General features: G+C 50.5%; 1 protein-coding gene across 2 annotated transcripts; it reads right to left on the reverse strand.

The window, feature by feature from the left end:
• Nucleotides 1–687: 687 nt before the first annotated feature.
• Nucleotides 688–25,987, reverse strand: Vps26c (VPS26 endosomal protein sorting factor C). 2 transcript variants are annotated; one of them, XM_042259607.2, is made up of 8 exons: nucleotides 25,871–25,987; nucleotides 19,523–19,666; nucleotides 17,771–17,920; nucleotides 10,812–10,892; nucleotides 7,853–7,927; nucleotides 5,628–5,778; nucleotides 4,303–4,455; nucleotides 688–2,163 (listed from the first exon to the last, which is right to left on the reverse strand). In XM_042259607.2, exons 1-8 carry the CDS (start codon nucleotides 25,925–25,927, stop codon nucleotides 2,081–2,083), a joined length of 894 nt encoding a protein of 297 aa, XP_042115541.1. In that variant the 5' UTR covers nucleotides 25,928–25,987; the 3' UTR covers nucleotides 688–2,080. The 2 variants fall into 2 exon arrangements, with proteins under 2 accessions (XP_042115541.1, XP_076405384.1); XM_076549269.1 differs by lacking the exon at nucleotides 688–2,163 and adding an exon at nucleotides 3,280–3,686.
• Between the last annotated feature and the right edge of the window lie 1,607 nt (nucleotides 25,988–27,594).

The following is a 27,594-nucleotide window of genomic DNA, read 5'->3' on the forward strand; positions in this document are numbered from 1 at the left end:
AAAGTCAAGGCCTTTAGGGGACCATCACCAGTGTCATAGCCAAGAGCGCACAGCCGGGGACACACAGGGTAGATGGGTGATGCTGTCATTACGAAATCTTCTGGGTGCTGAGTGACTCCAGCTCGCTGGAGATCCAACTCTTGATACCAACGGTGGCAACGTGAGGTGCCCCACTTCGGTCAGCGTCATTGGAAATGCTGAGGGCACTGGCAATGGGAGGGGGGGCGGGTCCAAACCCCTGCCAGTCCTCGTTCAGAGGGCGGCTGAGGCCACACAAGCCAGTGACTGCTTCAGCTCAGCTTGCTCTGCTCTGGCAAGGCCTGCAAACATGGCAGCATGCCGGCCTGGAGCCCACCCAAACAGCCATCTGCAAAATAATTTAGTTTTAGATTCCTCCGTCTTCACCTCCCATCCCTTCCCACTCTTGGTCTAACTGGAGAATCTAGCAACCTTGAACCCTCCCGCCAGCAAGCTGCTGTCCAAGTCAGCCGAACATGTCAGGTCTGCTCCGTACCCTACGGAGACTCGGCCAGCTGGAGGCCTGCAGCTGAACTGCTCGGCTGAACGCAATCACAGAAGGTAGCAGGGCAGCAGGTAGCGCGCGCTTCAGGTAATCATTACTGAGGAGCATGCTCCCTGTATTTCTAAAAGTTTACTAAAGAAATTACATAACACTATCATTCCACATCATTTTAAAAAGCTGTTTAGCATTCTTTATTTGTTAAAAAAAATGGTCATTAAAGATGACTTTTCCTTGCAAACTGATCAGAAAGTACGGCCTCCATTTTTGGCGACTTGATTTTGTTTAAATACATCAAGGATAGGTAAGTATTGTGACACAAGCATAAAAAATTGACAAATCAAAAACACACTGTCTGGGAACTCACTGTCAGGTGACTCGGCTAGTCTCCTCAGTTTCCCTGGGGAGCCCCAGGTCCCATCAGCGGTCACTCAGGGCCTGTCCCCCGGCCCCCCGGAGCTGTGAAGGCAGGCCAGCCAGCCAGTGTGCAGAGTACTCACTGTGGTCCACCTGACCAGCAGCAAGATCACAACTGTCTCCACACGGTCTGGCTCACAGTGAGGCTGAGGGAAAGGTCTGCAGGCCAGACCCCTGCTCAAAGCACAGGTCCCTCGGGGTCAGGGAAGGCCAAGTCCATCATCCTTCCTCAGCATGGTCTCCTGCCACTAAAATCACCTAGTAATGAGCAGCCAACATGCGTCCCCTTCTGCAACCACCCTGCCTTCCAGTATGTCCTGGGAATATGGCAGCATCAAGTGTGCACGCCAGTGCAACAGACCACAAAAACTCCAGCACCAGCCACCATTCACAGGTTCCCTCACGCCTGTGAGAACAAGGGCATTTGTTGTTTTTTCCTAGTTCCCTAAAAAAATCTGAAGTTCTAGTGAAACATTATCAGGAACTCAAGAGGTTCTGAAAAAGCTCCCCATTTCCAGGGGAAGTCACTGACTCCTTAGAGGGCATCACAGGTTCAACCTATGAGCCTGCTGGTTGCAGCCCTTCGCTGTCAGGAGTCTGGACAAGCTGGAGGGGGGTTCCTTCTGCTCCGTGGTCTCACTGGCCAGCGGATCTCACCGGCAGACACCACTGCTTCACTGAACCTAGAGAGAAGCAGGCACATCTGGAGCTGTCGGAAGATTTCTGTGATCTTCCAACACACACGAGGAAATCCTGTTGCATTCCAGAGGAGAGGGCGGAGGCAAGGCACCTGAAGGAAGCGAGCTTTGAGGCAGTGAGGAGAAATCACGAAAACATAGGCTGCCAGGGATGGTGTCCGAGCAGAGGACTCGTGCGACGTCCACATGTGAGCAGATGATCGGATGGACGTCCACGTGTGAGCACATGATCAGAGAGATGTCCACGTGTGAGCAGATGATCGGATAGACGTCCACGTGTGAGCAGATGACCAGCTAGACGTCCACGTGTGAGCAGATGATCGGATAGACGTCCACGTGTGAGCAGATGATCGGATAGACGTCCACGTGTGAGCAGATGATCGGATAGACGTCCACGTGTGAGCAGATGATCGGAGAGACGTCCACGTGTGAGCAAATGACCAGACTAGGTCCGGCAGAGCTTCAGCGGGAAATTCTCCGTGATGAGGTGATCAGCATGAAGAAGGACCACCACATTAACCTCAAACTCTGCAGGGAAGAGAGAGACGCTCACTCACACTGAGCACTGGGAACAGTCACAGTGAGGCAATGTCCAGGTGCTGCCTGGGATTCAGTGTCTCCCTGGACTCTCTGCAGACCCAGTGAGACCCCATACTGCATGTGACTGCCACCCTAAGCTTCTCTACCTGTCTTGTCGGCCCACAGTGTGGGCCTGACAGAGTGGCCACACCTACAGCTCCAGCACTCGGGAAGCTGAGGCAGGAGGAGGGCAGTGAGCTTGAGGCCAGCCTGGGCTAGAGTCAGTTCCAGCATGGCCTATGCTACAAGACGACCCTGGTGATCTGTTGTGTGAACAAGGAGAGCGGCAGAGCTGGGTCAGCGGCTGCGCATCTGCCATCAGCTGAGGAGGCCTTTGCTGGAACACTTGGCTCTTCCATTCCCGCAGACAAGCTTCCTTCACTGGCTTTTCAGTCTTTACAGGTAAAGTCACATCCCGGGATGAATGTGAAGAGGAAGTACCCCACACAAAACTGAGCCCTGTCTTTAATTTTGCTGGTATGGGCAAAGAGATGCCAGCACCACACTGCAGAAACTCAGCTCTGGGCAGGGTTTGGGGTGTACATACTCATACATGGACCCATGCAAATACACATAATTAAAAATAATAAGTGGCATTAAAAAAAAAAACCATGGAGAAGTGTTTTCCCAGGGTCAGTCCCCAAGGAGCACAGAGGCCACCACATCTGTGGTAGAAGGTGGCCAGAGCTCAGAACAATGTGGCAGCAGTATCCACGCTGGCTTTATGGGTGTGCAAAATGCTAAGGTGATGGTGTTATGGAAATTTGTACAAGTGTTTCAGAAAGCCAGAGGCCAGGCGGGGCATGCCAGGGTCAGTTTCCCACAAGAGGCCCTGAGAGAGACCACTGTGAAGCTGTGAAGTTGTACCCAAGGTGCAATGGGAAGCCCCAGAATGTTGGAGAAGCAAGGACTGAGAAACTTCTGCCGAGGAAAGCTGCGGGCAAGAGAAGTTGGCCAAAGACAGCAATTCCATTTGCTGCAGCACTAGAGCTGGATGGGTGGGGCTACCCAGAGCTCCTGGAGCCCCGATGCCAGCCATGGTGACAGACTTGGTATCTGACTGACCTGCTGGGCTTCAGTACTGCTTTGGTTCAACGTTCTCTCTCTCTCTTTTGCCTTGGTCTGTTGTTACTCTTTCTGAGTGGGAATGTTGGTTCTGTGCCTATGTCCAGAGCATGCTTTTTGTCTTTTGATCTTACAAGGACTCACAGCTGAGTCTCAGAAGCAGCTCTGGTCTTTAGATCATGGGACTTCTGAAGCTGCAATGAATGCTGTTGTTGTAGGATGCTGTGTTCTGGCCAGGCTGTCAAAGAGTGCACTGTGGTTGACCTTCATTGTCACCTTGACCAGATCTGGAGTCATGTAAGAGACACATCTGGTATACCTTCAAGGGAATTTCTAGAGATGTTTAGCTTAGGAGGGAAGACCTGCCTTGAATGTGGGTGGCACCATCCATGGCATGGGGTCTTGGCCTTAATAAAAAGAAAACAAGAAAGCAAACCTGATACCAGCATTTATCTGTCATCTGGTTCACCTAGATGTGAGCAGGCAGCCTCTAGTAGTGGATTTTCCACCACCAAGGACTAACCCCCCCAGTCATGACCCACAATAAACCCACCTTCCTTTACTGTTTTAGGTATTTGGTCACACACTACCTTCATGACAACTGGAATGGCTTTTTCTATAGACTCAGGGTGTCTTTGCTTGGCTTCAGTTGGCTTTAGTGTCCTGCACATGCACCTTCTCACTGAGGCATTGTTGAGAAATCAAAGAGCTGAATGTAGTAGGCTGTGACTACTGCATGTCTATGTGCAGGGCATCTGTGTGCAGGGCGCCTGTGTGCAGGGCATCTGTGTGCAGGGTGTCTGTGTGCAGGGCGTCTGTGTGCAGGGCGTCTGTGTGCAGGGCGTCTGTGTGCAGGGTGCCTGTGGTGTGCAGGGTGCCTGTGGTGTGCAGGGCGCCTGTGTGCAGGGCGCCTGTGTGCAGGGCGCCTGTGGTGTGCAGGGCGCCTGTGGTGTGCAGGGCGTCTGTGTGCAGGGTGCTTCTTCCCTATGGACCACACCCTTTCCCGGGCACTAGACGGCTTACCCACTTTGAAGTTAGTGGTCTCCAGGGTTGGGCAGGTGAACAGTCTGGGGAAGACCATGTACAGAGGGACAGAAAGGTTTCTACAAATGTCCCCATCAGCAATTTGAATATTCTGAATCTCTGTGGCATCACGTGCGTAGCCTTCTGCACACCCTGGGAAAGAGGAAACACCATGGGGTCAGGACACCACGACCCCAAAGCAAACTGCTCAACAAACCGGTCCAGTGCTGTGCCAAGGGCACCAACACATTTACCAACACAAACGCAGTTCGTTCCTCGGCACGGGGAGTCCCTCCCTGGAACTTCTCACTTCCTCAAACATCACCACACTGGTGTGACAGTGCTCCCAAGACTTGGGGGGCTGGGAACCTAATGCCCCAATTACCATTTCAAGGATTAACTGCAAGTGGGGTCTTTGGGAGTGAGTAGGCATCGGAACAGCTTTGTTATGAAAATGAGGTTTCTGGCACATCTGCTCTGTTATGACGTGATGTCCTCCACCATGTTAAGACTACAGGAAGGGAGGGCTTAGTGGCTGACAACACTTCCTGCTCGTGTAGAGAACCTGTGATCTTTCCCCGGCACATACATCAGGCAAATCACAACAGCCTCTTAACTCCAGTTAAAGGGATCCACACTCCTTTATGGCCTCCCAGGGGCCCAAACACGTATGTCACAGACACACCAGAGTGGGGACAGAGACATGTTCTGCATCTGACCGCTCTGGGCCGTGTTACAACATGGCAGAAGCTGTCACATGGCGAAGTACAGCTCGCCATATACCAGTGCTCTCCTGAGACAAGCCATAACCGCCAGGAAGACAGTCACTCCCCAAAGCTCTCACTCTCAACACTGCCCTGCCAGGGACTAAGTTTCTGATACGCTGCTTTTGGGAAGCGCATTCAAAGCAAAGCTATGTCTCTGTGGCCCAAAGCTATTCAAATTTCCCTAAGCAGCCTAGGCACAGGAGCATGGCCATCATCAGCAAATGAGGTTGCCATATCCATGATGTGTGGCCACGGCCCTACTTCACTGTTTTTCCATAGGGCTCTGGGAACCTCCTGTGCCACTCCCAGGAATCAAGGGAAGCGTTTTTAAAGCCCGGATCCCAATTCCCCGACACCACTGCACTTCTGAATTAGGATCTTTGAGATTGGGGCTCAGGCACACACACATCAGCAAACTCCAGGAGAAGGAACACAAGTGAGCGTGAGAGCATCCACCTCACAAGAGCAGAGACTTCCAAGGGGAGCCTCGTGTGTTAAAACCACCCAGCACCTCCATCCTCGCCAGGACTGCCTGAGGGTGACAGACAGAAGCCTTACCACAGGTCTCCACCCGCACCAGCTGAAGCTCTATGCTCCGGATGGCAGCATCCGAATGCTCCACCACCAGCTCGCCTGTCAGGGGCTGCGTGATTGCGCAGTTGGTGGAGTTGAGATGTCCTCTGATGAGGAATTTGGGGAGTGAGGCCCTCTACAGAAAAGGAGATAAACAAGACCTCAGGAACAGACGGAAAAGAGCCGTTAGTTATCGTTAGTTATCCCAGTTGCGTCGGTACAAGGAAGGACTGAACACCAGGGTGGGTAATTGTTCTGGGAAGCACTGAAAGCCTGTTTTACAGAACAAGGGTAGTCAACGGGGTTACCGCCTGCCAGCGGACACCAGACTGATCCTCACCCACCCTGTACACACAAAGGACAAACAGACACGGTCAGCTCTGGGGAATCAACTCACGGCCTACACTGACTGGAGAAGCTCCTTCACCAGGCAACAAGACATAAAATGTAGAAAGCCCGGGAAGTTGACAAGGGAGTTTAAGGACAACCACTCCCTCAACCCCAAGCTGAAATAAATACATAAATAAATAAATACATAAACAAATAAATACATAAACATATAAATAAACAAATAAATAAATAAAAAGAAAGAAAAGAAAAAAAGGTTTAAGAAAAAAGAAAAAAGTGGTCAGTTTTACACTGTTCCCAATGAGGCAAGTTTGAAGGCAGTTGTTTTTATTTCTGGGATGTTGAATGAGCAGCTTTTACCCATGCCTGATGAAAAGCTTTGGACTCTCTCTGGAGTCAGGAAGCTGGCCAGGGGAACCCGCAGTGGTACTGAAGGAAAGAGCTGGACAGCCGTTTGGGAGTCTTCATCTCTGTCTTGTCCCACTACCCAGTAGAACCAACATAAGCCAAAATCTAACATCACTTAGAATCTGTAACTGCCTATGAGTACAACTTGAAATTTCCTGGTACCACACTAAAAATTTTTAACACTACATCTAAAACGTTATCACGTCTGCATACAATTGATGAGAAGTATGCACGATGTAGCTCAGCTAGAACACTGCAAGCCTGGCAGGCAAGGACTCTGCCTCCAAACCAGGCACAGAAGCAAGTGTCTGTCATCCTAGCACTCAGGTGGCGGCAGGAGGGTCACAAGTTCAAAGTCATCTTCACCTAAGTAATTCAAGGCCAATCTGGGATACATGAGACCGTCTCCAAAAAAAAAAGTGTAAGTGTCGCTTTGTGTTCTCTTGTTCACATCGAGTCTCTGGGACGGGGCGGGCACTCTCAGCCAGCCGCATCTTGAGGGGCCGTGGTCACCCAGGGGTGGCGGCCACCAGATCAGTGCAGTTCTCAAACACTTGGAAAGTGTTGGAAGAAAAGTAGATAGCAGCAGAGGCTCACCCACTTCAGGCCGCTTGTAAAAAAAGTGCCTTCCAGTGTCGTTCTCAAGAGTCCTGCAGACACTTGGGTCCCTCTCCCGGGTAGCATCTGCTGGTGCTGCCCTGTCCGGTGTCCTTGCTGTCCACACCCAGGAACATGTCTCTGACAGGAATGCCAGTGAGACTGCAAACTCAGCCTCAGGAAGGGACGAGAGGCCAAGACCCAGTGCAGACCAAGAGTCCCATGGGAAATAAGGGGCAGGCACGGGAGGGGCAGGAGTGGGGCTCAGTGCACAGGCAGGAGAGACCAGCGGGTGCAGTGGTGCATGCCTGCGGCCCGGGATGAGGGCTGCAGAAGAGACCAGCGGGTGCAGTGGTGCATGCCTGCGGCCCGGGATGAGGGCTGCAGAAGAGACCAGCGGGTACAGTGGTGCATGCCTGCGGCCCGGGACGAGGGCTACAGAAGAGACCAGCGGGTGCAGTGGTGCATGCCTGCGGCCCGGGACGAGGGCTGCAGGAGGCCAGCCGGGTGCAGTGGTGCATGCCTGCGGCCCGGGACGAGGGCTGCAGGAGGCAGCCAGGGCAATGCAGTCGTGCATGCCTGCGGCCCGGGACGAGGGCTGCAGGAGGCAGCCAGGGCAATGCAGTGAGACATCATCATGGCACGAGAACGAGGTCATGAGCATGTGAGGAGTCCTAAAAGGACTGTCTTTCCCCTAAGTAAATATTGAGCTCAATAGGAAATCAGTTCAAAAACCCCCTTGGGTACAAACACCATCAGAAACTCTGTCACTGACCCCTCAATTCACAACTGGGCAGTTAACTGGGTCAAGTTACCAGGAAAGCCACCACACACAAGTGTGAGTGAGGAATGAGTACCTCTTTGACATTCTGCAAGGTTTCCGGAGTGATCGTGAAGTCAACGGGACTCGGAGTCAGCTTCCCCTTCTGAGGCTGAAAAGGAGGTAAAACCCTAGTCAGCAGGGCGGACCTGGGGGTGAGCGGCTTTTCCTTTCTGACTAAAATGAACGGCAGCACAGGAGACTAACTGGAAGGACGCGGTGGTGAGAAGCAGGGGATGTGGTTCCAAACAAACCCTCCCCCAGTACTGTCTCATCTGGACGCCGGGGCCCGATGTCTCCACCTGAGACCCTCTGGGCTCAGAACTGAAGTCAGAGATGGGGAGCAGAATGGTGAGGCTGGGAGACAAGAGCTGCGGCCACCTCACATGTGACAGAGAAGGGACATGGAGCTCAAGGACTTGCTCGCTATGTGCAGAGTTGAACCAGACTGGCCAGTGCTGCTTGCCATTAGCTAGAGAGCTTCCTACTAGAAGGAACATTCCAGAATCCATTCACACGGCCAGGCTACACGGAAGCCTGTCTGGAACCACAGCCAAGGGCCAGGATCCAAAAGGCCAGCAAGACCCAAGACCCAGAGATGCAGAGAGGACGCAGCCAGTGTGCCAAGTCCACTCACGTCCCAAAGGCTTATTCCACAGAGCTCTCTTCTCAACACACTCTAGCTCAACAGGTTCACAGCCCGTTTTCTTGTCAGAATGTTCTTCCTGCTGCCCATAAGGAACATTGAACTTGCAAACCACATGCCAAAGTAAACTGTAGCCTTTCTGTGAGGCCTCCAATAACAGTTCTCTTTTCTTTCTTTTTCCTTCCTTCCCTCCCTCCTTTCTTTCTTTCTTCCTTCTCTCTCTCTTTCCTTCTTTCCTTCCTTCTATCCATCCATCCATCCATCCATCCACCCACCCACCCACTACCTATTTTTGAGGCAGAGTCTCTCCACATAGCCCTAGCTGTCTTGGAACTCACTATGCAGACCAGGCTGGCCTTGAACTCACAGGGATCCACCTGCCTCTGTCTCCCAAGTACTGGGATTAAAGGTGTGCGCCACCACTGCCAGCCTTCTTTGTTTTTTTTGAGACAGGATCTCATCACTCTGTCACAGCACAGGGTGGCTCTGAGCACACCATGTAGCCCAGGCTAAAGCTGAATTCCTGGTGAGCATCCTCCCTTCTGAGCGCTAGAATCACAAACGTGAGCTTCCGTGCTTGACTAACAGGATTCTTGAAAGCCCTGTGGTGACAGAATACCATGAACACAGACGGGCCCTGTGGTGACAGAATACCATGAACACAGACGGGCCCTGGACAATGCAGTCACTGCTCTGGGCCTGATCATCTTAGGAGGGCTCTGTACGCACAGGGTAGGGACTTCAGAGAGGCCCTGGGCTCAGGGCTGAGTTAAGACTCACTGTTCTTCACAAAAATAAAGCTTTCCATGTTATAGCCATAAAAGGCTCTAAGTTTGTCTTAGGACATAAAGCCCAAACACTTGAACGTAGATTACTTAAAGACCTTTGATGGAAAAAGAATAGCCATCTTTTACAACATGTAATTTTCAAAACCAAAACAATTTAATCATATTTTACATAAATTAGGAGCTGTAAGTAGGTAACTACAATACTAGGGGTCCTAAAAATGTGTTACCCAAATAAGGGAATGCACATGAGGGCCCTGGGGACGACCTGGCTAACATCCTGCACTGTGACCCACTCTCAGAGCATCCCAAAGATGTCACATCACAGTGTGACACAAATCCACGTGGGACCCTCCTGACCCGCCAACCACCCTCACAGACGCCCTGCCGAGTCCCTCTTCACCGAGGTGCACAGCGCGGCGGTGGGATCCAGTGGGCTCCACCCAGCACCAACATGGCGATGGCATACGGAGCAGCCTGGTCAGAAACGCTCATGAGCGAGCACGGCACTGCACCCCTGCCCGTCCACAGAGCTCCCGCAGAGGATGTGGAGCAGGCCTGGCCAGCTCCCTGAAGCCTCAGAGCAAGTTCCTCTGGCTGACACTGTCCAGCAACCCAGCTGCACCGTCCCAGGTAGCTCTCCAGCCAGGTTCCTCCAAGGTCCCTCTCAAGGATCCTACCTCAGCCCTGGACTCCTTGGACACCAGTCTGACGGAGGGAACAGCAGGGTGTCGAGGAGACAGACTGACCACTGGCCAGCGCCAACAGTGGTGCTCCCAGGACATGAGGGCCAGCACGTGGCCGCCTCTGTGACATCAGCCCTAGTGAGGTCTGAGAGACTGTTCTGGGGATGGATCTGTCACCACACGTCACACCAAGGGGAAGTGTTACCACTGTTGATTCTCTGTGATCACGCAGGCCAGTGGTTCCAACTTCCTAATGGGGCGACCCCTTAATACAGTTCCTCCTGCTGTGGTGACCCCAACCATAGAATTATTTCTGTTGCTACTTCATAACTGTAATTTTGCTACTGTCACGAACTGTGATGTAAGTGTCTGTATTTTCTGACGTTCTTAGGTGACCCCTGTGAAAGGGTCATTGGGAACTGCTGATGTAGGGTATGGCCTGCCTACATCAGCCTACTTGTTATGAACTCCCCAAGTAACTACAGCAGCGGAGGCCAGGGACCAACTACCCAAGACGGCACGGAGGGGCATTTTTAAGAATTTGTTACTGCAACATCTAGGCAAAAAGTGTGAGGATCGGAAAGAGACAGGCCTGCACATCCCGTGTTCTCACATGAAAGCAGTCTGTCTCTGTGTTTGCCACAGCAACCTGAGGGCCAAGGTGGGTGTCTCCTTTGCAGAGACAGAACAGTGTGCTTACTGCTTGTCATAAAATGGGATTCCTGAGGTGCGGACCCAGAGCTGGGTGTCACTCACTGAGCCACAGAAATAGTGCTCATGTCGCCAGTGTCCCATGGGGCCTCGCGTCCCCGCCGGACCCCGCCTGCTGGCTTGTGAACAGGTGCTACCCCACTTCTCACAAGAGAGCCTGGGGCTTACCGCAGAGTGAACGATGAACTCGCAGGTCTTGGTCAGGTCCTTGGCCAACAGGGACCGCCGCATGTCACAGCGCAGTGTGTACTAGAGGAGAAGCAGGAGAAGCAAGCGTCATCTCAGTAGACACAACGTCCAAAGGACAAGCAGTCAACATACTTTAAGGACCTTTAGCCAATGGATGTGTTTCATGTAGTTGATATACCCGAGAGGAATTAATTTGCAAACTACGGGCATTTCTAAACAAAACACATGCGGCTGTTCCCACAGGCAGGGTGTGGAGGTAAGAACAGGTAGCAGGGCACAGAGGCTTGAAGGCTTGACGCAGCTGGCCACCTGTGTGAGCCCAGACACAACACAACCCCTCTGAGCTGCAGCTTCCCTCTGCACCCCGGGGATATGGACGTGGACCTGTGACGGGATCCATGAGCTCCACTCTGGATGCTGAGTGTGAGGGGCCAGAGCCAAGTTCAGCCACACTGTCCTGAGGAGTTTTTCATTTACCAACAAGAAGCCATGGATGATAACATGAAAAAAAGAAAAAACAGAACTCCAGGGAATCCTACAAACTATTCCTGTGTATTTTAAAGAAGAAACAAAAATGGTATTTTTAAAAGTTTAAAATTCAGAGACAGCTAGAAGTAAGAAGACTGGGATTAATTAATGTCCATGTCCAGGCACCACAGAGCCAGCCTCCGTTCCCAGCGGTCTTCCCAGCCCTGTCCATCATTCTGCAGACGGAGCCCCAGGTGAACCAAAGGGCAGGAGACAGGGGCATGGGGGACGCTGGCTTTGCCTTTGGCTTGTTCATTTTTCCAAGTGTGTGGCGGCTTTTCTGGGCTTGTCACCCCTAGAGGAGTTCCTGCTGTGAGGAGCCTCTGTCCTCCTCAGGAACTGGGCACTGCAGTGTGGCCACTAAGTTACCTGGTTGTGGCACAGGAACTGTGGCCTTAAATCAGGCAGCCCAGAAACCACCCTAGTGCTAGACTTTAGGAACAACTTCGGGAGCCAGGGTGCGGCTGGGCACCTGCTCAGCATGTGCAAAACTCTGGGTTCCATTCCCAGCGTTATAAATTAGACCCCACACCCTCATATAACTCCTGTTTAATTGACTTACCTGTTGCTTTAATCATATAGGAAAAACCTAGGACTGTACGCATGGCTATGAATCTTGTAAGAAGCTACATTCTTTTTTTTTGTTTTTTTTGGTTTTTCGAGACAGGGTTTCTCTTGTGTAGCTTTGCGCCTTTCCTGGAACTCACTTGGTAGCCCAGGCTGGCCTCAAACTCACAGAGATCTGCCTGCCTCTGCCTCCCGAGTGCTGGGATTAAAGGTGTGCGCCACCACCGCCCGGCCTACATTCTTAAGAACAACATTTCCACATGAAATAAGTTCCTGTATATTTGAGGTACTACAGGGAGATAAAACATTTTTATAAGAATCATCTCTTGCCTGCAAGGATCTAAAAATTTATTTATGTGTATGTGCAGTATATATATTCTCTAGTAAGACCACAATCTGTTCTCCCCAAACCTGACAAGCTCACTGGAGACTGGTGTGTGTGTGTGTGTGTGTGTGTGTGTGTGTGTGTGTGTGTGTGTGTGTGTGTGTATGTGTGTGTGTATGTGTGTGTGTGTGTGTACAGCCCCACTTCTTGGACATCACACGCACTGAAGTGAGCCTCCTCTCCTGGCTTAGCTTGTCTGGATTCTTTTCTCAGTCTGGCCTCTACCACCTCCATCAATGCTTGGGAAGTGCGAGGTAAAGCCAGAACCACTCACAGGACGTGAAGAAAGAATTCTGGCTTCCTGAGTCACGGACCCAGAAGGTGGAAGCTCCACCTGTCCAGTGACAGCCAGCTTTGCTCTGACAAGGGACAAGACGTCCCGAGGACAAAGCCAGTACACGGGAAAGCCAAGCTCAAACATTCTGGGGCCTGGTCACCAATCTGGCCAAGCCACTCTCCTGGAACTTCTGATTCCATGACATAGGCCCCTGTCAATTTAAGTTTACTCTACAATTTGTGAAAGGAAGGCTATGAGTCACAGGCATCCACTTTGGTCACTAGACATTAAGTGTGAGACCAAAGATTTGTAAAGTAATGAGTCATGTGATCTGTTGGAGGGGGCTGCTGTGGGACGGTCTATATGTCAAATTGCTCTGATTGGTCAATAAATAAAACACTGGTTGGCCAGTGGCCAGGCAGGAAGTAGGTGGGACAAGGAGAGAGGAGAATTGTGGGAAGCAGAAGGCTGAAGCAGAGAGACACTGCAGCCGCCACCATGACCAGCAGCATGTGAAGACGCTGGTAAGCCACCAGCCACATGGCAAGGTATAGATTTATGGAAATGGATTAATTTAAGCTATAAGAACAGTTAGCAAGAAGCCTGCCACGGCCATACAGTTTGTAAGCAATATAAGTCTTTGTGTTTACTTGGTTGGGTCTGAGTGGCTGTGGGACTGGCGGGTGACAAAGATTTGCCTTGACTGTGGGCAAGGCAGGAAAACTCTAGCTACAGGGGGCAGCAAGGCGAAACAGAGGTTAACTTCAGTGTAATGTTATAGAAGGGTCAAGTTCTCCTTCATTTACTGTTTCGGTTAACTTTGTATTGATATATGAGCTGTTACAGGGGGGATGGAGAGACGGCTCAGTGGTTAAAAGTACTTGCTGCTCTTGTAGAGGACCTGGGTTTGATTCCCAGTGTCCACACAGTGGCTTAAAACCATCTTTATTTAACTCCAGTTCCAGGGGATTTGTTACCCTCTTCTGGCTTCCATGGTCACTGCATGCATACGGTGCAGACATACATGCAGGGAAACACCCACATATGAAATAAACTTTTTTTTTTCCTTGGGCTGTGTCTCACAAACAAACAAACAACGAAGGAGCTGTCACAAGGCTACTGTAAGGACAGTCATCAACTCCTGTGCTCATCACTCAGCAGATAGTCACTGTGTGACAGTCTGTGCCCAACCCCTGCCCACTGCCCAAACCTGTACCAAATCCTTCACAGTGTGACGGCAGCACTGTAACTCAGGCCCAGATCTGCCTATTCTAAACCCTGTTGTTCCTCCTCCTCCTCCTCCTCCTCCTCCTCCTCCTCCTCCTCCTCCTCTCTTCCTCTTCTTTCTCCTCCTCCTTCTTTTTGAGACAGGGTTCCTCTGTGTAGCTTTGGAACCTGTCCTGGAACTCAGTAGACCAGGCTGGCCTCGAACTCACAGAGATTCATCTGCCTCTGCCTCCCGAGTGCTGGGATTAAAGGCGCCGCTGCCGCCATGGCCACCACCACCACCAACCCCCAGCCCCTGTATCTTCTCACTCTATAACTAGCTTTTCTAGGTCCTAAGGAACCAGCAAAATATCAAAAGAGATACAAGTTCAGATTTTTCTTTTCTTTTCTTCTTTTATTTATTTCATTTTTTTATTTTTGTTTTTCGAGACAGGGTTTCTCTGTGTAGCTTTGTGCCTTTCCTGGGACTCACTTGGTAGCCCAGGCTGGCCTCGAACTCACAGAGATCCGCCTGGCTCTGCCTCCCGAGTGCTGGGATTAAAGGCGTGTGCCACCACAGCCCCGCTCAGATTTTTCTTTAAGGTTAAAAATTATGTGACTGGGACTGGATAGATGGCTCAGAGGTTAAGAGCACTGCTCTTCCAGAGGTCCTGAGTTCAATTCCCAGCAACCACATGGTGGCTCACAACCATCTGTAATGAGATCTGGTACCCTCTTCTGACCTCTAGGGACACATGCAGGCAAAACACTGTATACATAATAAATAAATGAATCTTTAAAAAACATTATGTGGCTGTGTATGGCTGTCTACATGTGTGTATGTGCAGGTGAAGGAGCTGCCCACGGGGGCCAGACGCTGAGGTTCCCCTTGAGCAAGAGGTACAGGCGGCTGTGAGCTGCCCACTGTGAGTTCTAGGAACTCAACTCTGGTCCTCTGCTAGAGCAGTGAGTGCTTTTGACCACTGAACCATCTCTCCAACACACACACACACACACACACACACACACACACACACACACACACGCACACACGCACACACGCACACTCATACACACACTCACATACACACTCAGTCACACACACTCACACGCACACACACAGTATTTTTAACTGTGAAAAGGGAGACTAGAGTTTTTAAAAATTAATTCTGGATATGAGATTTTAGCAGACATGGTGGTGTTATATGTCTGTGCTATAATATAAAATTTTGCAAGTATGGCCACAAGAGCAGAACTCAGCAGGAAGTAACAAGCAAGCCTCCGCAAGTCAGGAATTTAAAATCGGTTACGCTTTCAACCCTTGGTTTTGTCTCATGATATTTACATTACACTACTACAATACAACCCAAATTATAATGAAAAAGTTTCTTGTGTCTATATAATTTGAGAAAGTATTAGGATTTAACAACAAAGCTTTTGCCATGTGGTGGTGGCACACACCTTTAATCCCAGCACTTGGGAGGCAGAGGCAGGTGGATCTCTGTGAATTTGACGCCAGCCTGGTCTACAGAGCAAGCACCAGGACAGCCAGGGCTACACAGAACAACCCTGTCTCGAAAAACAAAACAAAAGTAAACAATGTACATTGATGTAATCTTCAGAAGAGTATGGCAAAAAATATGCGCCATGAGTGATACACTGGGAATCCCTATGCTGAGATGAGCCATGTGACCACAGCAAGTCCCGGTCCTCTCTGGATGATACTTGCTTACTGACAGGGAAGCTAGGAAAGACCTGTCAAATACAGGATGGGTGGGTGGATGGATGGATGGATGGATGGATGGATGGATGGATGACATGGAGCAAAAGCCATAATCCTAGATTCTACTAAGTAGATTTTCTCAAGAGAAAATGTACATTTGCATATGAGCTATCTGTGAGTCTACGATCGTTTGATAAAAATGTTAAGTATGATTCTGTGTAGTCTCCAGGTTTTGGAGACAGATGCTGAAGTACTAAGACAGGAAGTGCACAGAGACCATGCAACTGACTTTCACACGACTCAGAAATAAGCACAGATGAGACAGGATGGCCAGGCTGGGATGCAGCTCAGGGATGCAGCACATGCCTAACACAGCTGGGTTCCAACTCCAGCTGCACGGAAAAAATATTAATCACTGGTAAGTGGTGATAAGCCTGAGGCTCAGGTAAAAAGAAATTGCATCTTTACAAATTTTTAAGATATTTGGGGCTAGGTACAGTTCCATGCTGTAGCTGAGGTTAACCCTGAAGTGGGAAAATCTGATGACCAAGAAAAAAGTAGGGTGGGGGCATCATCAGCTCTGCCAGAGAACTGGCCTCACACTAACACTCTCATGCACCTAAGAGGCCCCAGTACATACACGGTCAGGGAACACACTCTACATTTATATTCTTAGTAGCATTTGGAAAAGGATGAGACTTCCAATCTAACTTTAAATAAATCAGTTTTTTTTCTCTTAAGTGGCAACAAACAAAAGAGACTATGACCAGAAAAACTGATCTTATTCCAATAAGTTTCCCTTTTAATTTTCTTTGTGTGTGTGTGTGGTGGGTGTGGTGTGCGCCCACATGCAGAAATCAGAGGACAACTAAGGAGTTGATTCTTCCTCCCATCACGCAAGGCTCACAGACGGAACTCAGCTTGGCAGCAAGCATGTCTACCTGCTGAACTATTAGTGCCTGCCCGCCACTCAGGTTCTGAAATCATGTGGATGTGTGGTGTGTGTCTTTGGTATACACATATGCACTGAGGTGCCCTCATGGAGCTGAGGTCCAGGTACTTGTGAACAGCTTCACGTGGGTGCTAGGAACCAAACTTGGGTCTCTTCAAGAGCAGTACCCAGTCTTAGCCGCTGGGACCACTTTCCAGCACCATTTTTGTTTTTTAGATTTATTTTTATGTGTGAATGCATCCTTGTGTGTGTGTTATTACTTGAAGAAAGAGGGCTGAAACTTTTTTTTCATAGAAAGGCAGCTTTTGCAATGGAGTTCAGCATCCTATGTCATTCACCTTGACAGATTTTCAAGCACTTCATGAATTTCACCTGAGGCTAAACCTTTAGTTAACTCTCCCAAAGGTTTTAAGTTTCTTTTTAATGTGCTAGATTTTAAGCGAATGTGTGGTATTTACTAAGTCCGAATGTGATTAACTGAAACCTGATTAACAAATCAAACAACTGTCCAATCTCCTGCTTTCTTGTGCATCCTAAGACTCAGGGCTTTCTCACTTAGCAAGGCAGACTACACAAAAGTACCTTTCTTCGCACTGAAGGAAGGAAGGAAGGGGCTCTGGCTGAGTCATGACTGGGCTCTGCTCCCGAGACAATAGCAACTGGGAAAGCCATCCCTCACAGCAGAGGTAGACAGGAAGTCATAAATCCACTTCCCCTCATTTACAAGATTTGCTCAATGAAGAATACAGCCTATGTTGAAGCGGCAGCCTTTGGGTATTACACAAAGAGATACTCATAAGACTAAAACAGACAAGTTAGTGCTACCAGAAAGAGCCTGAAGCAGATCTGGGCCCCTGATGGTGTCACTGTGGCCTGAGAAAAATGCAGAGAAACAAAGGAACTTTAAGGAAGAAGTAATAACCATCGTTCCTACTCAACACAAGGGTCGCAGGGCTCAGGGTGTAACTTTGTGTTGCAGTGTGTGTGTGAGGCTCAGGGTTTAATCCCTCACATTGCAGAAATAGTATGTCACACATAAAAGTAGTTAGCAGGACAGAATAAGAAATGGATACAGCATCTACATGAGCAGTCTTGGAATTAATCCCTCACAATGCAAAAATAGTATGTCACACATAAAAGTAGTTAGCAGGACGAATAAGAAATGGATACAGCATCTACATGAGCAGTCTTGGAATTAATCATTATTAGGGTTTGAGTTCAACTACGTCAGTAAAGGCAAATGGTCACGCTGTCTTCAGCAGAAAAATAAAGGTGTCAAGTATGTGGGGCAGGAACTCACCTGAATGTTCACAAACACGCCGTGGTAGGTCTCATACAGGACTTTGCTGCCCTTGACGTGCAGAGGAAACTCAAAGGGAATCTCAGTCTTGCCACTGGGGAGCTTTCCTGGCTTCAGCACGTCTATGGTGCTGTTGAGAATCTGGATCGGCTGTCAACACAAACCAGCTTCAGCCATCAGCACACACTGGGTCTGTCTGTCTGTCCCTGCAGTCACGCTAGCACCGGGACACGAATACACCTGCTCCTCTGTGTCGGAAGCACAGGGCTGGGGCTGGACACAGACAGCAAGTTGCTTCTGTCTTCAGAGTCTGCACATTGGTTCCTTTTTTTTTTTTTCTTCCGAGACAAGGTTTCTCTGTGTAGTTTTGGTGCCTGTCCTGGATCTCGCTCTGTAGACCAGGCTGGCCTCAAATTCATAGAGATCCGCCTGGCTCTGCCTCCCGAGTGCTGGGAGTAAAGGCGTGGGCTACCAACTGCCTGGCTGGTACATTTCTTTAAAAATTGTTACTAAATTTAGTTAATTTAGTGTGAGTGTGAATGTGTGTGTGAGTGTGTGTGTGAGTGTGTGTGTGTATGTGTGAGTGTGTGTGTGTGGAGCTCAGTTTGCTCCCCACTGTGTAGGTCATCCTAGGGATCCAATTCAGGCTGTCAGCTGTTGAACCATCTCACTGCTCCAACAACGGTTCAAACCCAGCCACAGAGGTGCTGTCCACAGTAGGAACTGAGTTCAGGTGTGCCTGTTTCCTGCTCCAGCGCTTCACTGGACTGTCCTGAGAACCCTACATGGAGAATAAGTAAGCAGGCCTACCATGAGGCTGCCTGGCCGGGCTGGCCGACGAATGGCCCGGGACTACTCCTTAGCTGGTATCTCCCAGCACTGGTACCCAGTCCCACAGCCCTCAGCCTCCTCTCGGTCCTCAGCCTCCCCTCGGTCCTCAGCCTCCCCTCGGTCCTCAGCCTCCTCTCGGTCCTCAGCCTCAGCACTGCAGCTCTGGGGCAGGGGAGGCTTCTCCTCTAGCCCCAGCTCCCACATAGACTCCTCAGAGGGGTCCACAGTGAGGAAAATAGGAATATCATTCAGGAAGTCGAGTTTTTACAATCTCTATTTTATTTTATTTTGAGATTGAGTCTCCTTCCTGTATAATGCAGACTGGCCTCAAAGTTCAGATTCTCATTGCCCCTGCCTCGGCCTCCAGAGCACTGGACTACAGCACATACCGTCACCTCGGGCTGCTTCATGCTTTTAAAGCTTTGGTTTAACATCACCCTGAGAAAATTCCTAATGAATTACAATTAGACAGATGCAAAACCATAGGACACCACTAAACCTAAGTTCAAGTGCTCCTCCTCACAGGCTTCTTCCTCAACTAGAGCTCACACAGCCTTCAGGGAGAAACAAACCCTAAGTTTGGGGAACTTTCTAGAATATAAACTCTACCCTACAAGAGCTCCCTGCTCAAAGTGCATCTCAGTGTGAAGTTCAGCAGGGCAGTGTACAGAGAGTGTGATCGACAGGCAAGAGGCACAGGCCACGAGCATTTCTGAGAAGCTCTGCCCTTGGGTGGCTCAAGTCACCCAGCACCAGCCGGGGCAGCACCCATGCAAACGTCTGCTAGCAGGACCCAGGAGCAGCACAGCCTGACTTCACAGGGCGGCTCTGTGAGAACTGAGTGTGAGGCCATGAGCCTCACAGCGCCCCTAGCTACCCAGGCACACGGCGAGTGCACAGCATCGGCGCCGCGGCTCTTACCTTCACAGAGTTGTAGAAGGCTTCGAACACACCCACACTTCTGGCACTCAGCTGCAGGCTGACAGTCCCTTCCATGGTCAAGGACACTCCCTGGTGCTGGACAGAGTCCTTGCTAGAGATGACCACCACACCAGAGAGTACTTCCTGGGGACGAGAGGCAGCGTCCAGTCAGAACAGCACCTCTCCCTCAACAATGTTGTTCAGAGATCCACACATCTGTGCAGATGTCACAACCCTTTCCACCCTCCCCAGCAACAGTGATGTCAGGCCTGGACAGAGGAGGAAGCTCTGGGCCCTTCCCCTAATGGCACCTTCCAGATACTCCCCCAGTCCTGGCTGCTAAGATCCCACCTGAAGTCTGATTCAGAAATGCTGCCAGCAAATGGTACTGCGACGGCACAAAGCCGCTTACAACACAGGAAACAGCGAAAGAGGGAGAGAAGTGGAGGTCAGCCCACACCGACACCGGAAGACAGTACCACGTCTTGTGCTCTGTGGGGTTTCGGGGGCAGGGCGTACCTTGTGTCTATGAAATGTACTAAGTATTTGTTTCCAGTACCTACTCCAGAGCCCTAAAATCCACCTGAGAACAAGGCCAGCAAGATGGTGCAGTGGGTAAAGACACTTGCTGCCAAGCCTCATGGCCTGAGTTCAATTCCTGGGACCCACATGATGGGAGAAAGCTGACTTCCACAAGATGTTCTCTGACCTCCACATACCCAATCACATAAATAATATTTCTGAATAATTAGCATTATCTCACTTTATTTACAATCAAAGCCTTTTACATCAGACTCCCAGGAGAACTTTATATTCTTATTGGAGAGTGGATCTGTGCAGCAGTGGTGGCCTTTAATCCCAGCACTCAGGGAGGCAGAGGCAGGAGGATCTAGGCTACAGAGTGAGATCCAGGACAGCCAAGGCTATTTCACAGAGATCTCTGTCTGGAAAACAAAACAAACAAACAAACAAAAAGGCAAGAGTGGCTTCACTTTGAATGTCTCAGTGACTTACCTTGCTAAGAGGTCAGTCGATAACCAAGGGCAAAGATACGGCATTGAGGGATGGGTGTCAGGGAGGACTATCCCCAGATGTTCAACTTGCAGTCACATTTGCCACCCAACACATGCCCTCTCCTTCTTCTGAGCTGCCCGGCACTGGGACCACCCACAAAGCATTGTGCCTTGGCTGCAGTGGAAGCCAAGGACAGACAGACCCGTAGGGTGCTGACTCAGCCTGGGGCATTGATGGGGTACCGAGAGGTGAGGAGTCGGCAAAGGGAGGCTGTGGTGATGTTTACTGATTGTCAACTCGACAGGATTACCTAGGAGACGAGCCTCTGGGCGGGCCTGTGAGGACTATCTAGATTAGGTTAACTGGGGTAAGGAAACCCACCCTAACTACACGAAAGAATGAAACTGAGAAAAGTAGCTGAGCACTGACATCCTCAGCTTCCTGACTGCAGACACGACTGGACCAGCTGCCTCAAGCCCCTCCACCATGAATTCACCCAGCGGACTGTGAGCCACATCAACCTTGTTCTCTCGAGCTGCCTTTGTGGGGTGTTTTATCTCAGCCATGTGAGAAGTAACTCCCACAGGGAGCACCTGCCCGACGGTCCTGGGTCCTGGGTCCTGGGTCCTGGGCTGGTTGTGACACAGCTCGGCGTGAAGCACTGCACACTAGAGCCATAGACTGGGTGGGGATGCAGGTTTCGGGTCACACAGAGGCCTAAGGAGCAGCATGAACAGAACTCAGGGTAAAGCTGGGGCAGGAGGAGGATGGGAAGAACCACCAAGGGCTCAGCAGGGAGAAAGCGGGGCTCATCACACCGATGTGCAGGGTGCATGGCGTGCACAGACCTACCCAGCGGCAGAGCCGAAGGGAAACAGCCTGCAGGGCCAGCAGGCCATCCAGTGTCCGGGTCGGCACAAGAGCAGCCGTGACTGACAAGCACAGAACCATAGAGACAATTGCTGCAGCCCAGTCTCCAACAGGCTGGGATAATTCTCAAAGCACCTTTCGTGTATTACATGAGCACTAGGTTATGAAACAGGAAAAAAAGCCTTTTCAGGAGTATTAGGTTACAAGTGAGGAGAGAGGTCCACTTACAGTTCCTAATGGTGCAGAACCTCCACGTGACCCTGCAATCCCTCCCAGTTTGAAGATGTCGGTCTTATACTCTCACATACTACAGTTCATTTGTTAGAAATCTAGCAGGACAACTGTCCTGGTCACTTATTGTTCTAGTACTGTGAAGAGACACCATGACCAAGGCAACTTACAAAACACAGTGTTTAATTGGGGGTTTGCTTAGTTTCAGAGGGTGAGTCCATGACCATCATGGTGGGGAGCAGGCAGCAGACAGGCGGGCAGGTACGAGAGCAGCAGCTAAGAGCTTATATCCTGATCCATAAATCCAACACAGAGAGACTGAGCCTGGTGTTGGCTTCAGAAACCTCAAATCCCAGTGACACATCTCCTCCAACAAGGCTTCTCAAACAATTCTACCTACTCCGGACCAAGTACTCAAACATGTGAGCCTATGGGGGCCATTCTCATTCAAACAACCACAATAATGTAGAACAGTTACGCTTTCTTTCTTTTTAAAGATTTATTTTATTTCATGAGTACAAGTGTTTTACCTACACGTATGACTGTGCACTATGTGCATGCCTAGTGCCCTTGGAGGTCAGAAGAGGGTGTGGGGTCCCCTGGAACTGGGATCCTGAGCTGGCTATAAGCCACTAAGTAGATTCTGGGAATCAACCCAGGATCCTCTATGAAAGTAGCCGTGCTCTGAACCTCTGAACAACCTCTCCAGCCCTGAGCTTTCATTATTAAACAGCATCTCAGTTTTGCAACTTTTCCTTATAATGAGCTGTTGTATATAAGGTTTCTCCTATGTATGTATGTATGTTTTTTTGAGGCAGGGTTTCTGTGTAGTTTTGGTGCCTGTCCTGGATCTCGCTCTGTAAACCAGGCTGGCCTGGAACTCACAGAGATCCTCCTGGCTCTGCCTCCCATGTGCTAGGATTAAAAGCATGCCCCACCACCACCCAGCTCTCTTTATTTTTTAAGAAGTTACATCCATGCCAAGTAAGACAAAATGAACAGAGTTCTTGGATCTTTTGGGGGGAGGTAGGTAACAGTAACCAGCCCATAGCACAGGAATCCCCTGTCATAATAACCTGGCTGTGCTGGGAGTATACCTCCTTTTTATTTCACAGCTCTAATATTCAATGGTGTCACTTTCATGAGTACATGTATCAGATTTAAGAATAAGGCATTCTGAATTCATAAAAACAATGAGCTATATTTACATTACGGGAAGATTCACTGCAGGGTTCTTCTGGCCAATAAGCTCATCCAGTGTCCCAAAGACACAACGTAACTCACAATGTCACACACAGTTTTGTTCAAGTACCTGTTAGTGCACCACACAAAAAATAGAGAATCACCACTTTGGGGCTCAAAGGTGCTAGAATTTGTACACCCTGCTTGGATGCTGACCCTTAGTCCTCCTGTCCACAGTGGCAGGGATCTGGCACAGTGCACTGTTTAGCAGGCACTTGGGATGCGGCCATATTCACATCATGGCAGAATAGTTCTGAGGGTGAACAAACTATGGGGTGTAGGAAAAAAATAGAACAATATGACCACGTAGCATCTGAGCCTCTACCATGGGTCAAATTTATGGTTGGCCTGGAAGTACCATCTCTCAGTTTTGAAAATACAGCATTTGAGTAGGTGCTGTTTCCTTCCTACCGATGAGAATTAAGACCCAGAGTCCTAGACTTAGGAATAAAGGATGGTGACTCCTGACTGCAATCCCAACACTCCAGGTGCTACTACAGGGGGACTGCTGAAAGTTCAAGGACAGCCTCAGCTACAGTGAATTCCAGGTCAACCTGAGTGACAGACAGACCGAAAAAACAAGGAAGTACCTGACGCCAAGTACACCCAAATTTGATCCCCAGGACACACATGGTGGACAGGAAAATGGACTGACTCAGTGTCTGTTTGTCTCTTACACACACACTAACATACACATATAAATAAGTGCTATTATGAAATAGTACTAGTTACATACTCCCACAGAAAATTAAAAATGTTGGCGGAAATATGGAATTAGAAGTCAAGTTTTCAACCTAACGGGAAGACCTTTAGGGGAAGGTGGCCTGGGAACAAGGCTGAGAAGGCCACATACCTTGGGATGAACACTCCAATTTATTCTTTGTTCCCCAATTACAGGGAAAACCTTATTTACAGGAATCCTAAAATCTCTACCCCTATATTTATTTTATTCATCCTCTTAAGAATGACTAGTTTCAAAATTAAAGAAAAAAATTAAAAAAATAAATTAAAAAGGTCTTTGGCCAGGCGGTGGTGGCACACACCTTTAGGCCCTTGGGAGTCAGAGGCAGGTGGACCTCGGTGAGTTCAAGGCCAGCGTGGTCTACAGAGACAGTTCCAGGACAGCCAGAGCTACACAGAGAAACCTTGTCTCAGAAAAACAAACAAACAAAAGAATGACTAGTATCTAGAATAGTATTCATACATATAAAGTAGTTTGTACTTATGTACAGGTACAGTATACACACTGTACCTATATAGTTCTTTTCTGATTAATGCCTATAAAAATCAATTAACAGTTTTCAACACCTATTAAGTAGCAGGTACTGGATACAAAGGTTAAAAATAAATAAGAAGGGCTGTTTCAGGCTGAGTGTGGTGGCGCAAGCCTTTAATCCCAGCACTCTGGGAGGCAGAGGCAGGTGCACCTCTGAGTTCCAGGGCAGCCAAGACTACACAGAGAAACCCTGTCTCAAAAAAACAAAACAAATAAGTAGAAAAAATAAAGGGCTGATTTTTGCTTTTTCCAAATTATATCTCTAGTATGTGTGTGTATCTGCACATAAATTTTATCTCTACAAAACTATTACCTGGGGAAAAAGTAGAGCCACACAGCCACACAGCTCTCAAGGGGACTCAGAACTGTTAGGTTTTTTGCTGCATTTACATTTGTTACATTTGGTCTGTACACACAGGCAGGTACATATGCACACCCACTCATTCTATGGCTAGACATTCTGAGTTACTGTGGTGAAGTTCAGCACATGGAAGGGGCTCCCTCATAACTAAGACACACTCGGGAAATTCAACACTGATACAAAGTTACTGCTTGACAGGGTTGTGCATTGTATTTTGGTCATCCCCTTAAGTGTAGTTTCACCTTAAACAATTTATTGCCTTACCTTTTAAAACTATTTATTTCAAATTATGTGCACACACTTGTGTGAGTGGCTATCTGCATGTGAGTGCAAGTGCAAAGACCAGAGGTGTCAAGCCTCCCTGGAGTGGGAGTTCCAGGTGGTGGCGAGTGGCCTGACATGGATGCTGGGAAGCCAACTTGAATTGCCTCCAAGGTAAGTACCTGCTCTCAACAGCTGATCCATCTCTCCAGCCCTTATCTTTTCTGAGACAGGATCTTATGGATCCTAGGCTTGTATCGAACTCAATATGCAGCTGAGGATGCCCGTGAACTTCTTTCTGGTCCTCCTACCTCTCACTCCCCAGTGGTTAAGAGTACAGGCATCCACCACATTTGCTTTTACAGAGCACCCACCACTACATCTGGTTTTACACAGCACCGCAGACTGAACCCCGGGCTTTGTGCACGCTGGCAACTATTTTACCATCTGAGCCACTTCCTCGGCCCCAGTTTTCTTAAGAATGGGGCAACAGCTGGACAGTGTCCCTGAACTGAGGCAGGCCAGACTGCTTCCTTTATGAACTCATTAAATATTTTGGCAGTGATCTACCATCTTGCCATAGAGTCCAGAGTCCCTTTTTTCAGGGGTGATGGTACCTTGGTGGTGTTTGGGGTTTTGGTTTTTTTTGGAGGGGAGGGGGTCTTGGAATGTTGACAGCTGGACAAAAAACCAAACGTGGCCTTGTGTCCAGAGGGTGGAAGTGGGATGGGTCACTGGAATCTTTGTAACGATCAGGTTTCCAGTTTTTAGCATCCGTTGAAGATGCTGTTCACCGGGATGTTTCCCTGTTCGGCCCCGCCTTGCTTTCTGCATGGCCAGGCACCGCACCGGACTGCGTGCAGACGCTAGCCGGTGTCACAACCGCTCGTGTCTCCGCGGGTCTCTCTAGGGTGGCGACTCCTGACGTGACGACGGGCTTCGGAGCGGAGCTTTGCATTAGGAGCGACCCGGGCCCGAAGCCCACCTGGCCTGTTCGCAAGGCTCTTCCGCACCGGCTCTGCGGCCCGAGAGCGACGGCTCGGGCCTGGGCCCCGCCGCCCGCCGCAGACGCGTCCCCGGCCCCTCCACTTACCCCGGCGTGATACACTTTATTCGCCCTTTTAATCTTGATGTCCAGGGAGGTCCCCATCTCGGGTTATCCGCAGAGGCCGCGGCGTCCCGGCCCTCGTGACCCGGCCGCCCCGCCCACTGCCCCGCCCCTCTCCCGCTCCTTCCGCAGTGGCGCCACGTGACCCGCCCTCCTTCCGGCACAGGAGCGGGACTTAGCAGGAACAGGGGCGCGGGACCCGCACGCCCACCTACACCCACACCCACTTCCGGGAAGGCTGTCCGGAGCTCGCCGTTCTCCCGGCGTGCCCCGCGGCGGGGGGAAGAAGGGGGGGGAGGCGGCGAGCCGCTCCGCGGCGGCGCTTTCCACACCGGAAGGCTGCTTTCCCGTCAGGCTGCGCTGCGGAGGTGGGCTTCCGGGAGCGGCAGCAGGCGTGTGTCCCCGCCCGTCGCCCGCTCCCTCCTTCCCGGAAGCGGCGTCCGGCTCCTGACATTCGGAGGCGCCCGCGCCCCGGACCTCGCCGCGGGACCCTGGGTGCCGACCGCAGGGGCGTGGCCCCGCGCCGGCGGCCCGCCGCTCGCTGATTGGTGGAGGGCTGCGGCCCGCCGTCCGCTGATTGGTGGAGAGCTGCGGCCTGCTGCTCGCTGATTGGTGGAGGGCTGCGGCCCGCCGCTCGCTGATTGGTGGAGGGCTGCGGCCCGCCGTCCGCTGATTGGTGGAGGACCGCGGCCGGCGCCCGGCCAAGGTCTCCGGAAGCGCCGGGTGACCTCGCTCCGGCCGCGCGCTGGGTCCCCGGCCGCCAGGGCTCCTCGGTAGTCAGTCCCCCGGCGCTCGCTCTGGAAGCGGTGTCGGGGCGCTCAGGGGTGGGGGGGAGGGCGCCCCGGCGGCTGCGCCCGCGGGAGGACCGGTTCCGGGCTGAGACGGACCTGCGTGCTCGCCTGCCTTCCCCCAGCCTGCCGCAGTGGACGCCGGAAGTTCAGGGAGGCTATTTCCGCCAGCCGGCGGTTCGCCCGCGTACGGGTGTCTGAATTCCGACCTCTGGTCCGTGTGTAAACAGGACTCTTCCCAGAAGCAGAAGGGCAAATCTCAACGTTTTGTTGCCTAAAATGATGTGGTGGGGGAAAATGGCATTTAAGTTCCTTGATCCTGGTTTTCTTCAGTAGACACCACTTTTAAGGTAGCATTCCTCTGTAAAAGGTTTCGTGGATGTCAGGAGCCTTGCTTGCTCTTGACCTGTTCCGCAGGCCAAAAGCGATGTGCGGCGGCTGCAATTGCTTTTGAAGGTTAAAATGAGATGGCTCTGAGTATTAAGGGCCCCGTTTTCAGCTCTTCGCCTGCCATCAGGACCTTCCCGGGTGTCTTAAAGACTTGCCCAGCGACTCCAAAACAAGTCACTTGGGACTTACAATCACAGTCTAGAGTGTTTGCAAATCGAGAAGTAGATCCTGTTCTCCCAGACTCGACCACCATTTTCAGTTTGTGGGGTGGGGGAAGTCTCGGTGCAGGGAAAGGAAAAGTGTCGCTTTCCGTGTATCCCCATCCCAGGCTTACTGCAGCACACAGGCTCCGTTCTCATACAGATTCTAGTTCTCCGGGGCAGGCGTGCCAGATTTCCTCTTTGAAGGTTGCACACATGATTAAGTACTGTGAAGAGCTCTCCTTCCAAGAATTACCTGTGTATTGAGTCTTATGCAGTGGCTTCCGAACAATCCTAAGTTCATTCACCCCAACACCAATCTTTCTGAGTT

Source organism: Peromyscus maniculatus, chromosome 12, assembly GCF_049852395.1.
Source record: "Peromyscus maniculatus bairdii isolate BWxNUB_F1_BW_parent chromosome 12, HU_Pman_BW_mat_3.1, whole genome shotgun sequence".
Classification (NCBI taxonomy): Eukaryota; Metazoa; Chordata; class Mammalia; order Rodentia; family Cricetidae; genus Peromyscus; species Peromyscus maniculatus.

Bases quoted from the DNA above. Each gene is read 5' to 3' on its own strand.
- Vps26c (XM_042259607.2), bottom strand. From the start codon at position 25,927: ATGGGGACCTCCCTGGACATCAAGATTAAAAGGGCGAATAAAGTGTAT. The intron at 17,921-19,522 runs GTAAGAGCCGCG...TTGTGTTGACAG, and splicing joins CCTTCTACAACTCTGTGAAG to CCGATCCAGATTCTCAACAG. The intron at 5,779-7,852 runs GTACTCATTCCT...CCTTTTCTGTAG, and splicing joins CCTTGCAGAATGTCAAAGAG to AGGGCCTCACTCCCCAAATT.